The sequence below is a fragment of the Solanum lycopersicum genome, chromosome 10 (assembly GCF_036512215.1).
Source record: "Solanum lycopersicum chromosome 10, SLM_r2.1".
Taxonomy (NCBI): Eukaryota; Viridiplantae; Streptophyta; class Magnoliopsida; order Solanales; family Solanaceae; genus Solanum; species Solanum lycopersicum.
The window spans coordinates 2,855,807-2,871,309 of record NC_090809.1 but is presented as its reverse complement, the minus strand read 5'-3'; the positions used below and the strand labels follow the sequence as shown (position 1 = coordinate 2,871,309).

The 15,503-nt window shown below is 31.3% G+C and overlaps 2 protein-coding genes across 17 annotated transcripts; both read right to left on the bottom strand.

The window, feature by feature from the left end:
- Positions 1 to 3,438: 3,438 nt before the first annotated feature.
- LOC101260480 (uncharacterized) lies at positions 3,439 to 9,851 on the bottom strand. Of its 13 annotated transcripts, none has more exons than XM_004248108.5 (11): positions 9,540 to 9,782; positions 9,311 to 9,353; positions 7,503 to 7,605; positions 6,756 to 6,865; positions 6,483 to 6,551; positions 5,696 to 5,811; positions 5,300 to 5,354; positions 5,061 to 5,181; positions 4,390 to 4,437; positions 4,202 to 4,296; positions 3,439 to 3,897 (listed from the first exon to the last, which is right to left on the bottom strand). In XM_004248108.5, exons 1-11 carry the CDS (start codon positions 9,662 to 9,664, stop codon positions 3,802 to 3,804), a joined length of 981 nt encoding a protein of 326 aa, XP_004248156.2. In that variant the 5' UTR covers positions 9,665 to 9,782; the 3' UTR covers positions 3,439 to 3,801. The 13 variants fall into 13 exon arrangements, with proteins under 13 accessions (XP_004248156.2, XP_069146234.1, XP_010327069.1 ...); XM_069290133.1 differs by having other exon boundaries at positions 7,531 to 7,605; positions 9,540 to 9,664; XM_010328767.4 differs by lacking the exon at positions 9,311 to 9,353 and having other exon boundaries at positions 7,531 to 7,605; positions 9,540 to 9,851.
- Positions 9,852 to 12,005: 2,154 nt separating this feature from the next.
- LOC101260769 (lanC-like protein GCL2) lies at positions 12,006 to 15,168 on the bottom strand. Of its 4 annotated transcripts, XR_003243977.2 has the most exons (8): positions 14,869 to 15,126; positions 14,201 to 14,379; positions 13,616 to 13,727; positions 13,293 to 13,409; positions 12,880 to 13,197; positions 12,750 to 12,797; positions 12,413 to 12,655; positions 12,006 to 12,316 (listed from the first exon to the last, which is right to left on the bottom strand). XR_003243977.2 is itself a non-coding variant. In XM_004248109.5 (7 exons), the coding sequence occupies exons 1-6, from the start codon at positions 15,046 to 15,048 to the stop codon at positions 12,462 to 12,464; spliced, it is 1,242 nt and encodes a 413-aa protein (XP_004248157.1). In that variant the 5' UTR covers positions 15,049 to 15,168; the 3' UTR covers positions 12,006 to 12,316; positions 12,413 to 12,461. The 4 variants fall into 4 exon arrangements, 3 of the variants coding, with proteins under 3 accessions (XP_004248157.1, XP_069146232.1, XP_069146231.1); XM_004248109.5 differs by having other exon boundaries at positions 12,413 to 12,797; positions 14,869 to 15,168; XM_069290131.1 differs by having other exon boundaries at positions 12,006 to 12,655.
- Positions 15,169 to 15,503: the final 335 nt, after the last annotated feature.

Here is a 15,503-nt window from a genome sequence, read left to right as displayed (position 1 = left end):
CTCAATATAAATTCAAATTTAGTCGAGTTTAAATTCATCCTTAATAAGAAGTCTCGAGTATATGTATGGACTCGTCTTTGTCATAGAGTGTTTCAATGCGAATTTAGTTAGATGCCAATGAGAAAACCAGATACTAGTAAAAATCCCAAAAGACAAATACCACTGATTTTAATAAAATAATTGAGGTGCGCACAAATTGACTCGACCACATCGATACCGATATTCACATTGAATGAGTTAGTTGATAATTTAATTGTTCCTCCTAAAAGTCTAAAACCTAATGTGGGCTCCTTTTTGCATATTGCAATACACAATTCAAACTAGAATGAAGTAATAGAATGTTGGTTATATATACTCTATATTATAAATAAGAGTATCTATAATCAACATTCTTTATAAATGTTATTAAATATTTTGGCGATTTTAAATGCAATGATATTAACTATCGTTGAATATTTTTTGGATAATAAATATTGTTGATGAAATTTATTACCAATTATATATATATATTTTTTGTTGTAGTGTTAACATAAGAGATCTTAGAAATTAATACCAAAAAATCTTTGTAAGGCATTATCTTATGTTCACATGAAATTATTTCCTCTTAATTACTCTCATACAACTAGTGGCAAAAACAGATGCACATTGTCAACAAAACTGTCAAATCATAAATGAAATAAATTAAAAACTTTAAATTTAAATCTTGAATATATATATATTTTTTTTGCTAGAAAACAATCTTTTAAATTAATATTATACTGCGAAAACTTCAATACGAATATCAAAATACTTATATATGTTAAAAAAACCATCATATCATTGATTTTTAGTCAAATAAATTTGGTCCAAAATAAAGTACTCATCACTTTAAGAAAATTAAGAAAGCATTAATACTTTTTCCCCCAAATTTTACCTTGGTCTAATTAATAATATATACAATATTCCAAAATATCTTATCAACAGTATTCACTCTTTTTTTTTTTGTTAGAATCTTAAACAATATTTAAAGCTTGTCTTATTTTGTATTTCTTTAAAATGTCTTTTCTTTATAGTTTAAATTCGTAATTTATAATCACTTGACAATAACTTTATTAATCATGTTAATATTTTCTTTTTGCTAACTTAATGCATCGAGTTACTTTTTTTTTAAATTTAAAATTATGTTTAAAATGGACATGAGGAAACATGTATTTTAATACACTATTTCAAAACTATGTGCTTGTACTAAATTCTTATCTATTGTAATAAAAATAAAATATATTATCTACTCTCTTACATTCTTAAATTATCTCACCACACAAGTCATGATTTGAAAAAATAATAATAAAAAAAAGAACTTTTTTTAGGTAAAATACAAAAATATTCAAAATGAGAGATAGATTCTAGCCATCAGTTGTTGGAATTTTTTATTTATTTGTTTTTATTGAGAAAAAAAAAAGAGATCTAACTAAAGTTGAACATTCAACATTGGTACGATAATGCGATTGAATATTTATCGATCGAATATTCGATCAATCAAATATATTTTTAAGTTCGATTTTAATTTATAAGTAATATTTTTTTTGAAAGAGAATCAGTTATTAGGTCCTTAATCTATCGTTTTACTTTACTATACTAAATATTTAACTGTAAACTTAATTATTATAAAAGAAAAATCCTTAAATTTGGCTCAACAAATTATATTAAAAGTGGTTTTACGTATTTTTTTTTTGTCTCAATTTACATAACACATTTATTTTGTAGTCAATTCAAAAGAAGTGTCGTATATTCTTATTTGATAAATATTTAATGATGTTATCGATATTTTGATGTAGAAGTTAAAACTCAACTAAAAGCGAAAAGTCATTTGTAAAACACATTTAAAGTAGGGATAATGCACAAGTACCTCCTCAACTTATGTTCGAAATCTCAGAGACACACTTATACTATACTAAGGTCATATTACCCCCTGAATTTATTTTATTACAATTTTCAATCCCTTTTCGGTCTACTTGACATTATCTTGTAGGCCCAATGCTGGTTGACTTTTTTTTCAAGCTAGTGCCACGTAGGCCGAAAAGGGATAGAAAATTACTTATAAAATAAGTTCAGGAGGATAATAGAACCTTTTTATAATATAATAGTGACTCTGAGATTTCCAACTTAGATTAAGGGGATACTTGTACATTTTTCTCTTTAAGATATATAAAACATTGGTATTTCAAACATATCGTCGACATAAAACAAATGTATTAACAAAGAGATTTGAAATTACAAAAATATTCTTAACATAAAGCAGACACATCGACGGGGCGGCGAAGTCATTCAACACTTTTAAGAGTTAGGTTTCGACTTTTTGCGTCCATTAATTATCTCATTGGAAGTACATGGAATTAATTATCTTGGACTTTTACCTAATTTTTTGTTCCTAGGATAATGTACAAACTACAAAGTAGTATTAATCAAGCACTTAATTGTGTGTCCAATTTATTAATTAAAATGTTTTAGATATCCTTGACTTCTTGAGCATAAGAAAGGTCCACTTTGCAAAATTATGCCACTAATTAACAAATGAAATCTCATAATCTAGTGTTGTATACGAAAGTTTTGAATAATTTGAATTCGCATATTATAAGTTATAATATTTTTAGTATACTTTTTTTTATTTGTCAAAAGTTTGAGTTTGAATCCAAACTCGAGAACTCAATTTAACTAAGAATATATCGATCCTAATCATCCTATCACAGGTTAAATAACTCGTGTTGGTAAGTTCGATTCTTACTAATATCTTCCATTTATCTTTGCTTTTATTTTTCTTGATATATGCAATTTTTTGTTGGTTAAAAAATGTGTATTTTTAATTCTTCTGTTTATGAATATTTATTATAAATTCAGAATTATTAACCTTCCACTATTTATGCATTTATGCGTTATGTTAAGCTTGTATTGTTACTTCATATTTGAGAATATATACTTTTAAAAATAGTCTAAGTTAAACATATTTATTCTACATAAAGAAATCGAAAGCGTACATTTAAATTAATTGTGTCATATATTACAGGAATTAAAATTACAATTAACTATTAATTGAGGGACTAAAAGTGACATCTCCCACTCTTTTAAATTCTTTTACTTGAGAATATTCACAAATATTATTCACGTTAATTATTAAAGTGTTTTACCATTTAATTGTATTGTGCCTCCATATTATATACTAGGGACCAAAATTATATATATTATTAATTAACAAATTAGTATGTCAAAATCACAATTTATTAACAACTGAGCTACCAATAATACTACTATAATATTTTTATAACAATATCATATTCGATATAATCCCGATATAATCCCATAAGTGAGGTCTAAGCAGAATGCCCAACCTTTTTCCTTTCTTATAAAGGTAAAATGTTATTTTTCGATAGATCCTCAATTCAAATACAATATAATAAAATCATATTATATAATTATATATATATATATATATCTTCAATGTCTATATCGTTGTATTTAAACTAATCTCAATCCAATATTATACAAAACGAAATTAAGAAAAAAAGTTAAAAAGCACTTCAATTTTTCTATATAAATTCATATTGAGTTGCCAAAACCATCAACTTTTGTACAAAACTCTTCAGGTTTTGGCTATTGGATGTATCTAAAATCATTTTATAACACACTGACTATTCTTTAAAACTTATGTTGCTCGGATACTACAAAAATGTTGTTGTACCAGTGTCAGATCCTCTCCGACACACACCACCGGTCAACATTATTGAAGAATCCGAGCAAAAACATAGAGGGGAAGAAGAAGTGTGTTTACTATATCAGGTTGAATGCTGGCAGATCTTCTATTCTTTGTATATCATCTAATGATAGTTCCCTCTCTAACTGCATCCTCGTCGCTTGCAAAACGTTCTGATGGAATGAGACACAAAAACCGTTTAGTAGAAACCATAGAAGAGAGTGTAAGCTACAAATTCATCTAAGATGAACAACAGATCAAACTGCTCGTTTCGTTTTCATATGCCTTTCTTCATCTATGTACAAAGAAAATAATCAGCATTAACATTTTCTAAAATCACACACGTTGATCTTTAATCCATAAGCTCGTGACATGCTCCTCGTATGGTCAACAGAGCTTACGTGTAACTTACTGAGAGAGATGCGCGTGTACACATACATACAGAGATAGATAGAGAGTGAGAGAGTGTGTGTGTACATTAAACTCCATGTATGAAGCACGCATAGCCAGCCACTGCGCATCCATCATCGCAAATGCTATACAGTATAGAACATCAAACGCCTCGTCATCTTCTGCAGGGTTTTTTCCAGAAAGCAAAGTTCATCTAAAGAGAACAGCGATTCACAAGTACTTTAATTAATTTTCTATGTACCTGACTGGCTTACCTCCTATCAACTTGACAAAATTTAATCCTGGAAGACACTTTGGTTTTTCTGCAAGAGAAAAAGAAGTATTAATGTCTGTTCATATATTTCAGTTAATGCTAAAACGCAGACGGTTTTTAAATTCCAAGAATAATCATAATGATTTCCAGCTGAAAAGTAGTTTAGATACTAGTAGAGAAAACGAAAACTCAGAGAAAAACCAGCCATAAATCAGTGCAGAAAAAAAGAAGATAAGATAAGAAAAAATGTAATATTTCGATATCTGAAAGCAGAGGAGATGGTCTATGTTGCTTGTACTCTCCAAAAATGTTGTTGGCTGTGAGTCGAATTCTTTAAAAGTCAAAGCATTTTTGCAGGATCCGATAGGAGTGCAACAACATTTTGGAGAATACAAGCAACATAAGAGATGATTTTTTAGTAAGTACGAATTACTCCCTCCATTAGTCTTACTCTCCTTTAGTCCGTTAGGGACATTTTGATATATTTTACATATCTTTACTTTCTTAAACATCGTGTCAATGTCAAAACCAGACAAACAAATTGAAATGGAGGGAGTACTTAAAACATTAAGAGAATCTTCAGTAGAATTGTCATTTCTCAATGTTTAGCTTTTCTGATTTTTGAAGATCATTCCAATGAGCAGTTACACAAATTTGCAGCACACTATCTACCTGAGAATAAGTCGAGCATCTGAATCAACATGAATGTAACATTAATTCCAGCAACTGCAAATGGATACTCCCATGTTGCTCTCAATCCACTTTGCTTGAAAAGCAACCTATGAAAACATGCCTTGATTTTGAATATCCACAATTAGTTATGTTATTATGTGACAATCATACTACGAGCACCTAAAGAGAAACCAGTTTTAGCAGCTTAAGCTTTTTGCAGAACAGCCGAACAATCATACCGGATATCTTGTTGCAAAATACAGCAAATTCTCGAGAGAAATGAATCCACAACCCCTGCAACAAGAAGATTTTACAAATGAGACATAAATATCTCACTATCTCACTATTACTTTACATTGGTTAAAAGTGAACAAGATGATCAATCACTTCTCTCTAATCCTTAGTTATCTACTCATTGTTATAGAAATGCAATTAGACAAGCGTTGCAAATGCATAGTTGGATACCTTCTTCTCTGGAGATGAAAAAGCAATACTACTCATGTTAATTAATACAGTTGAAAAACATAAACGATCTCCACTTCCAAGAGGTCTTTACACATTTCTTGCTATGAAAAGCGACCAAAGTATCGACATGTCTTGACGAAACATTTAACATCTTAAAGGGTGAACTTGACCTGAAGTCAGTTGATGGATTTGCTCCTTGCCAACCCATATCCTTCCATTGCTCGGAGATCAAACTTTTAAGCTTAACATTTGGAAATGCTGCATTCCATAAATCTCGAAGAGCTTCCTGGAGATTGGAGTCAGTTATGTTCTAAAATACAGATTGTAACCAGAAAAACATAAATGAGATTATAATTCGAAAGAGATGCAGGTACAGATAGAAACAAAATCAAGAAGAAAAATGCAGAGATACAATCTTTTCAACTTTTATAACCAAGTTACTACTGTGATGTGATAAAAAATATACTGATATTATCGCTAAAATTTGAGATAAAATGTAATTTAATAGAGATGTCGATGCTTTCCATGAAATCAGAGAGACAGAATGCTTTTGTGATTTCTTACAAAATTTCAGCATATTGAATTAATGAGAGTGCCTATGGCCTATATGTAAACTTCAGGTTTATTTCAAGAACTAGTGCATAGCTTGTTTTGGTGGTGCAATATCACTAGTTATCTCAAAAGTTTCAATATCTTGTTGTAATAATTCTATATCATCCTGAAAAGTATGTCTATCTAGTATAAACGATTTTCATATTAAGTGTACACAACTACATATCTTTTTAAAACAATATGATAGATAACTTGGATCAATAAATATAGTATTCCAAGTCCCTAATGAAAAAACACCTCTACGTAACGGTAGCAATTGCAATTTCACTATCTATAAATATTGTTTTATGGTAACTAAACCAAAATTAGCACGATATAAAAACAGAACAAGCATTTTGGAAATACTTGATGATCTAGGCGTGCTTCATCAAAAGGTACTCCTAGCCGTTCTTGAAGCCCGTGTAAGCTTTGTTCCTGGCAGAAATTAAATATACATGCAAAAATTCACAATGTTAAGAAGGTATAAATTACAATGGGAAGTAAAATAAAATTTCCAAAACAGTCTCAACAAATTTCTACCAACAGAAAGAACCACTTAACAAAGGAACTCATTCAACTAGATGGGACACGAAAAAGAGGTAAGATTACCTCAAATGCCAAAATGGCTCTTTGGTTTACCTGATGAGGAGTTAAAGGGTAGTTAAGATATTTATCGCTTCCCAGTCGTTTATTGCTCGAGCGGTTGAAGATTCCTCCTATCCATGCTCGTGGTCCAACCATAGCATTAGCTACAGCAATCAAAAATTGATAAGTGAAATGAACAAATAACAATGGAAATGTACACATCTCGCTTACATATTAAGTAAAAGGAACAACAGCCCTAACAAAAAAGAATCTAAGAGATGCTTCTTGAAGTTTATATTAAAGTCCTTTTCACTATGCTTCACGTTGTAGTTTACTCCATGCACTAATCTATCATATACCATGCTCAAGCTCCTAATTAGGCCGTATACTTGCCCCGTTGTGCTTATCCAGCCTCTACAACTAAATATGAAGACTTCTTCCTGGTTAGTAATACTGGTGATGAAAGATGCTCAGCCTCACATATATATAGCAAAAAGGAGACTTGACGTCCCGAATGTTTTGTTGTAAAAAAAGTTATGGCAAATGGCTTTTCAAAATAACAATTTCTATTTGGACCTTCCCGAAACTTGCAGTGTACAAGCACAGACATCACAAAATCACATATTTGTTGTACTGTGAATTTCACAAAAAAAAAAAATAAGAAGGATTGAAATATTGAAATACACTCCAGTTGCACACCTAGGAGAAACTTTTCCAAACAGTAGGTAAAGATAATACAGATGCAGACACCGTCAATGAAATCATTTTACGTGGTAACCTAGAAAAATAATTTGCACTCACTAAAGCACTGAGCAAACTGTGAAATTACGTGTGGAGGATTATGTGACCATGCTGGCTCCTCATCTAGCTTCTTTCGGTGCCAATTACTTTCATCTTCATCAGCCTGAATTCATACGTTCTGTGAGGTAAAATTAAAATAGAAGTGCCATTTGCTTTATTATAAATTGCTAATGGAAGTAAATGACACAACTTAATGAAAAAATGTGACAGAATTCAATCATCTACTTTGGCTATCAAACTATGATTTCAGCAGAAAGTTGCTAATTAATGCTCTTCAAGTCAACCCGTACAATTCGGGATGACAATTCAATCATCCGATCATCTATCTAAGATCTATATCTTATAGTACAATCTAATAGAATGATAAGTTGTTCCACAGTCAAAGTAAGTTTTTTTAAGCACAGGAGTAATCATTAGGACTTCAAGATCAAATCTTGCCTGATGAAACCTATACTTCCATTCCACATGGCCAAAGGATTCAAGAATAGCAGAGTGAACTGATGAAACCTATACTTCAGTCCTATCAACTATGCTTTACATTCATTTAACAAAAACTACTACACCTCAATCCCAAACTAGTTGGGGTACGCGAATACAAATCATCAACATCCATTTCGTTCAATTTGACCCGTTTCACTCCACTATGTTTGCACTTAACCAAACTATAAACAACCAAACTTTCAGAAAACTGAAATGATGCCAAGAAAAGAACAAGAAGAAAGAGGAAACATTATAAATATCAAGATCAAATATTTCCTAAGATAACCAAAACAACTCACACTGCCAATGGGATTCAAGAATGGCAGTGTGAACTGATAAAGCCTATCATTCATTCTCATCAACCTGTTCTGTTCAACTACACTTGCATTCGATAATAGAGACTAGTACACCTCAATCCAAAACTAGTTGGAATCCTTTAACCCCAAATCATCAACTTCCATTTTGCTCAATTCAACCTGTTCCGTTCAACTATGCTTGCACTAAGCCAAGCTATAAATACCCAAACGTCGAACGAAATACAAGGATTCCAAGAAGAACAGCTAGAAGAATGAGGATAAAAGAAGCTTACTTTGTAGTAGGAGGTACAAGAAAGAATGCATTGGCTACGCCTTAATCTCATTAGAAATAAAATTTGTTGGGAGATCAAAATTTTTCACAAAGTTTCAAACAGAAACAAAAAAAGGTTAAACACGAATGATAATAAACAGTTGTTCAAATGATTACACTAACCCATGCTTCCTTCTTACAATTTCAAACTATCATCATTCCAATCCTCACTCTTTACTTCAATCACCAAAATAATTTAACTCCAAAAAGGGGAAAAAAAAGAAGAAGAGAAATGTGGGATAATTACAAACAAATTAGAGATTAACACCACAATCAAAGGGAACTTTTGTTTAATTGCCTTCATTACAGGTGCACAATTATGGAAAAAGTTGGTAATCTAGATACTTCCTCTCTTTTTTTACATCCAACAAATAACATCATTACATAAGACAAAAAGAATATATTAAGTTTTCAAACTGCATGCACATACACAAACAAGAAAAAGTGGGCACCACCTTTAATCAGCATATAATAAGAGAAATTTCTGTTCTTGATTCAACAGTTCTGGGTAATGATGACACCCAAAAAAAAAAAAAGACAAAGTTTGCATATTTACAGCATACATAAGAAAAAGGGCATCACCCTTTTGTGTTATTAGAAAAAATTGTGTTCTTGATTCAACTATTCTGTGTAAGAGTAAAAACCCAAAAAAGACAAAAAGTTTGCATCTTTACAGCATACATAAGAAAAATGGTATCAACCTTTTGTGTTATTAAAGAAATTTGTGTTCTTGATTCAACTATTCTGTATAAGAGTAAAAACCCAAAGAAGGCATAAAGTTAGCATCTTTACAGCATTCATACAAAAAAGATATCACCCTTTATATAATAAGAGAAATTTGTGTTCCTGATTCAATAGGAAATGGTGAAAATCCCCAAAAAGATATCAAGTTTGCACCTTTGGAGCTCACATAAAAAAAGGGGCATGTACCTTTTATGGCATAGATTAAGGTAAATCCATGTTCTTGATTCAACTGTTGATGACAGACAGCAGAAGTGATGGAGAAGAAGGAGGACATCAATGGAGAAATCAAGAAACACATTTTCTGCTTCCATAACCAGACATGTTGCTAAAACATCGCCTAATTTATAGCTATTTTTGCAGATTAAATTTACAATTTGCAGATGCTAAAAGCATTTTTTTGCTAATCAAAGACTTGCCTTTTAATAAAAAATGAAAATAATAAAAAAATCATTTAAATTAATTGAATTGAGTTTATAGATATCAAATTATCAATAGTTGTGTTTTGATTTTTAAAAATTATTAATAATTGAATGATTATGTGATTATCTCGCGTTATGAAAGGTACTTTTTAATGTATGATTAAAGTTATCCATTGCTCTTTAAAAAAAAACATAATACATTGAATTTAAATTTTATTGAATTTTAAATTTAGATTTTAATTTTAATTTTGATCTCTATTTTTAATAATACACAAACAGACATTTTAACTATTCAATTTTTAAATAAATAAACAAATAAGTCCTACATAACACAATACACATATGACACCATATAAGACAAAAAATGACGTGTCGGACATGTGTTTTTATTTGTCCAACTTTATACAAATTTAAGTGTCTATTTGTGCAAATTCAAAGTTGAAGGATATAAATGTAATTTGAAGCCAAATTAAGAACACATTTATATATTATACTTAAAAAAAAATTATTGTATTTGTAGAATGTATTTTGGTAAGTATATATAGTATTTAGAAATTATGCATATATGTAATTTTTAATATACTAAATCAACTATTTATAAAAAATAAATTTAGCATACCCAATATCAATTGTACTAATACACTATATTTAAAATTATCTCTTTTACACCCACCCAATGATTCCTAGTACTTTTAGTTAGAGCTTAAAAGTTTTATTAAATATATAAATAATTAATAAAAAAAACCTAAAATACATTCGAACTATAAAAAAGGGTATAAAATTACCATTTATTTATTTATTAGCTTCAAATACTCTTTACATCCGACTTTTGATTCAATATTGATTATTTTTTAAAAAAAAATCATTAATTTAAATAATTTTAATCAAAACCTTAAATATGTGGCAATTCTCTATTGGTCACATTTTAAATAAATTAAATCAATTAACAAATTCATCCGCCCAAAAAAATTATTTTGAAAAATCAACATATTCTATTTTATTTTTCAAAAAATGTAATTTGTGAAGACCAGACTTCTCATAATTATAGCTTAAGGTTTGATTACAAACTGCAAATATTTCCTTCTTTTTTAAAATAATGTGTTGTTTTAACTAAGAAAATTACCCAATTAATTATTTGAACTGAAATAATGATGCACATACCTTGTTTTTTTAATCATTAAAAATTGTTGTTAAATGAATAAGATATGTCTCATTATTCTGAATCTGAGATTTAAGATTTTATCCTTGGAATGAAAAAACTAGGAGCACTTCCCCATTTAATATACATAGTATTATTATGTGGTGCAAATTTAAATTAGTTAAGATCATAATTTTTAAATATTATATAATTTTTTAATTTTCTTATATATTACGTTTTGTTTAGTATAATCACATAAAAAATGGAGAAAATTCATGTAAGAGGACTCAAGCTTCACTTTGCAGAAATTGGAACATATTAGAGTTGCCTACATATCCCGAGTTAACGATATTCAAGGACCTTATTGATGATTTACTTGACATGATTGATTCATTAAACGTCCACTAGGTGAAATTGCATGATTTTTACCAAGATTATTTATCGATTTCCTGGCTCTTACTTCACTCCTTATTTCGTAAATCGATGACTTCTACTATAATTTTTTTTAATGAAGGTTTATCATTAGTAAGTTATTTTCTAGTGTTTGATTGGATAGTGGTGGAAGATAAAAAGTTGATGTGATGAGTTGACATGTCATTTTGATTAAAATAAATGAGCTTGTTGGAAAGGCAAATTTGAGTCGCTTTTATAACTTTAAAGCATATATGAATAGATAGTATAATATTAAAAGGATAAAATCACGAAAAGAAAAGTGATTAAACAGAATATGACATATTTTTAAAAAATATGAACTCCTCGAGGATTAGGGTGGAACTGTAGTAGATAACCGAATGTTATAGTACTTTTGTGTGGAAAGAGACAAGGAGTAATCTTCTCTCATTTTCCATTTTAGGGTTATTCCTGTTTGTTGCTCCGATTCGTTAAAAAATAATAATATCACTACATGTTGTTCCTTTGCCTTGTTCATCTTGCTATTTTATTGTCGTATTTCTTTTAATCCTGTTTTGATCAAACTTCTTTTGATTCGAGTGTTTGTTAGAAACCTCTCTGGTACGTACATCTTATCCTTCTTAGACCCTACTTATGGAATTACACCGAATATGTTAATGTATAAACTGATATAATATTAAATCCTTTTCAATTGTAGAGGAGGAGCAAATATGATCCTTCACCCTTTTCTATATTACATATATTAAATTATATATATTGAATAATATTTTTTGTTTACCTAACAAACACAATTTAAAGTCCCAACTCATGATGGGTATTACTAGCTCTGACTAACACTTGCACATTTTACTAGTAAGTTAAGCTAAAATTCAAAACTCATAAAGTTAGAAATATCTGGCTTCGCCTCGCCTATGTTTTGCAGGAACCAGGGCGAGCTGAAGCGGATTTTGGGCGTTTTGGATGCCTCGGTTCTACATACTTTACAGCAACATTTCCTGTTATACTTTCATTGAATCATTTTGAATCTGGTCTAACATGCAAATGGAATAGAAGAGATTTAGATACATATCACAGAAGAGAATTTGCTATACCTGTAAGAGAACTGCTACTATGCCTTGCTCTCCGAGTTCTATGAAGTTTTCACTCATAGGCAGGAAATCGGGCGTTTTTTGGATCTGGCATGTCTAGGAAAAGATAAGCCATACCTGCAATACCTTCAAAAAGGGAGTATGGGGTATCTCCTCCATGCATTTCTCCTTTCGCTATTAGCTTGTGAGCTCTATCAAGAAGGAAGCAGGCGAAAGCTTTGGCTCTATACAAGTACTCCGCATTTCCTGTGAGCCGATACAGAGATAACAAGGCATAAGCATTCCCGCTGATGCCATGACAAATCCCAACACGTTTAAGAAGGCCGCGGTTCCATACTACCTCTGCTGCAGCTACAGCTGCATTGATAAATTCTTCGTCTCCAAAAACCTGGCATTGACAAGTGTTAGCGATCAGTATGATGTCATACATAAAGGCATGTGAGGCAAATATAATTAAAGGGTTATATCACCTCAGCTGCCTTGACAAGTGTTAGCACAATCCCAGGAGCTCCATGGCACCAATGCACAAGTAAATCTCTCCTCCTATCATTTTCACTTGCAGGGTAATTTCCGCTGGGAAACCGATTCTTTACCATGTACTTTAATGTCCCTTTGACATCTTCAAGATCATCGGGTTTCAGTTCAAAGTCCATCAGAACATGCATAATTCCAGCCAATCCATGAGCTGCACCCCAGTACATCTCACCATACCATTCATGCATCAATGGGCTTCTGCCCTTTCCGCCCAATTTTCTTCCATTCTTGATGATTTCATCGATCACAGCAGCCTAAGACACCGTCAAGAAAGGATAAGTCTGGATTGGACACCACAATCGCCTGACTGATTCCCGCTTAGATTACAAGAACTTATTGTTGCACTTACAGTGTAGGTAGAAGGAATTGTTCCTTGGCCAATGTGCTTATTTATAAATAGAAAGGCCCAGAGGTATCCAGCTCTACCATACAGCAATTCATCAGGAAGATCTTTGGTTAATTTTATCTGCTCATAGAACCGAATGTGTATCTTGTAAGCTATCATGTAAAGGGAAATAGAACAAAAGCTTATATAAAACAAACCTTCAATATGAAAATCTAGCTATAAGCTTCCGTTTTGTCTTCCTATCACGTAAAGGAAAACACAGACGGAAGTTTATATGAAACAAACCTTCAATATGAAAGTCTAACGATAAGCTATCAAAACCAAACCTCTTTAAATTGAGATACATAGTAGAAAACCAATTGATCATCACCCATGTACTTGGCAACGACGGCACCTAGTGCACAAACCCCAGCTCTCCCACAGAGGAACGTCACATCCCTATAATTCATTGATCAAATTAACACAATAATCAACCCAAAAAAAGGACATTTTGTTTATCCGGTTGCCATTTGAAGCTTTAAATTGAAAAGCCAGGAAGTCATCACATCCCTCAAGATCATTTTATCCAAAGTAACACAAAACATATACTAGAAAAGTCCATTTTCCTCATATTGCTGTCAATTGAAGCTTTACATTGAAAACCCCACAAAGGGATGCCAAATAATTAGAACTCGTGGATCCAATTAACACATAAATCAACTAAAAAAAGGCCCCATTTCTTATCTTGACGCCATTTGAATCTTTCAATTGGAAACCAAAAAAGGCGTGCGAGATATTGATCAAAGTAACAACCAAAAAAAAACAACAAAAAGAAGTTCATTTTGATGATGTATCGTCATTGAAAACTTTAAATGAACCACAATGCATAGAACATAGAAAGGATAGGACTTTCCCCAGATCCAAGCGCAAACCTTGAGTGTCGAGAAGCAGAGTCACAATCCTTAACAATCTGAGAGCAAACAGCAAGGTCATTCGTGTTCTTCGTCACCTGATAGGCTTTGAAGAGCAAAAAAGCAGTCCCAAGGGTTCCACAATAAAGCGTAAAATCTGGAACCTGTTGCCTTGTTAGTCCCCATGTCTCCGCCACTATCTGTCAGCAACCGCACCAAACATCACTTTGTCAAAAACAACAATTACACCTCAAACTCAAACTATAGCTAAAATCAACCATATTAGGCCTCATGTCATTTAGCTATTCATAGCCTGTTTGACCAAGCTTCCAAAATCTACTCAATTGAAAAAAGTAATTTATTAAACCAGTCTTTTCCAAAACAAAAAAAAGTACTTTCGAAGAGTAACCGTTTACGTTTGACTAATCAATTTGAAAAACACTTCTACTAATATTTGATCAACAAGTTATTCTTGACCAACATTCCAAAAGAACACAAAAAAAACATCTTCTGCTATTCCATCCTCTTATCATCTTTTGATCAAATAGACTATTAATAAGAGTCAACCGTCAAAAACACATCAGAACAGAGTTTCATATCTCAATCATAATTTGCTCTATTTTCCTACCTCAACTATGCGCAAATTAAAAATTATGTCTATTAATAACATTGAATATCAAGTTGCTTACAGTTTCTTTGAGATCGAGAGCTGCGCGTTTGAACTTTTTTGATAGAATGTGGTACGGTGTTGAGAGAAGCTTCAACAATGATTCATTCGTTCCTTGCGGATTTGGATGTTGTTCTTCTTCTATCGCCGGATTCTCTGCAACAAAATCCGGCATTACATTTGGGTAAAACCGATCCGCCATTTCTGCAAATTCCACCGATAATCGAAGAAATTTTCAGAGGGAAAACACGCTATACTCGGCTGAGTAGTCAACAATAGAACGACGTCGTAATTTAAATACCATTTTTTAAAAAGAAATCTTTAATTAACTTGATTTAAGGCCTTGGATGAACTTAATAAAAGCAGCTTTTAAAAAAGTACTTTGAAAGTGCTGAAACTAGTTATGCGTTTGGATAATGGAAGAAAGAGATGTTAGGGTTATATGGGTAATTTGGAGATTGTATAAAAATATTAAGGGCAAAAAGATAAAAATGTGATCAACTTAAAACAGCTTATAAGCTAAAAAAAAAAACACCTCTACCCCAGCTTTTAATTTTTGGCTTAAAATAAGTTATTTTGAATATTTTCAAACAGTTAAATAAGTCAAAAACGAGCTTTTAAATGAGTTTGACCAGCTTTTAAGCTGAGTCAAACAGG

Coding starts and splice junctions, on each gene's coding strand:
- LOC101260480 (XM_004248108.5), bottom strand. CDS start 9,664: ATGGAAGCAGAAAATGTGTTTCTTGATTTCTCCATTGATGTCCTCCTT. Junction 7,606..9,310: donor TTTCTTTAATAACACAAAAG/GTTGATACCATT, acceptor GTATGAATTCAG/GCTGATGAAGATGAAAGTAA. Junction 6,552..6,755: donor ACCCTTTAACTCCTCATCAG/GTAAACCAAAGA, acceptor AATTTCTGCCAG/GAACAAAGCTTACACGGGCT.
- LOC101260769 (XM_004248109.5), bottom strand. CDS start 15,048: ATGGCGGATCGGTTTTACCCAAATGTAATGCCGGATTTTGTTGCAGAG. Junction 14,380..14,868: donor CTCTCGATCTCAAAGAAACT/GTAAGCAACTTG, acceptor GGTTGCTGACAG/ATAGTGGCGGAGACATGGGG. Junction 13,410..13,615: donor ATGTATCTCAATTTAAAGAG/GTTTGGTTTTGA, acceptor TTCTATGAGCAG/ATAAAATTAACCAAAGATCT.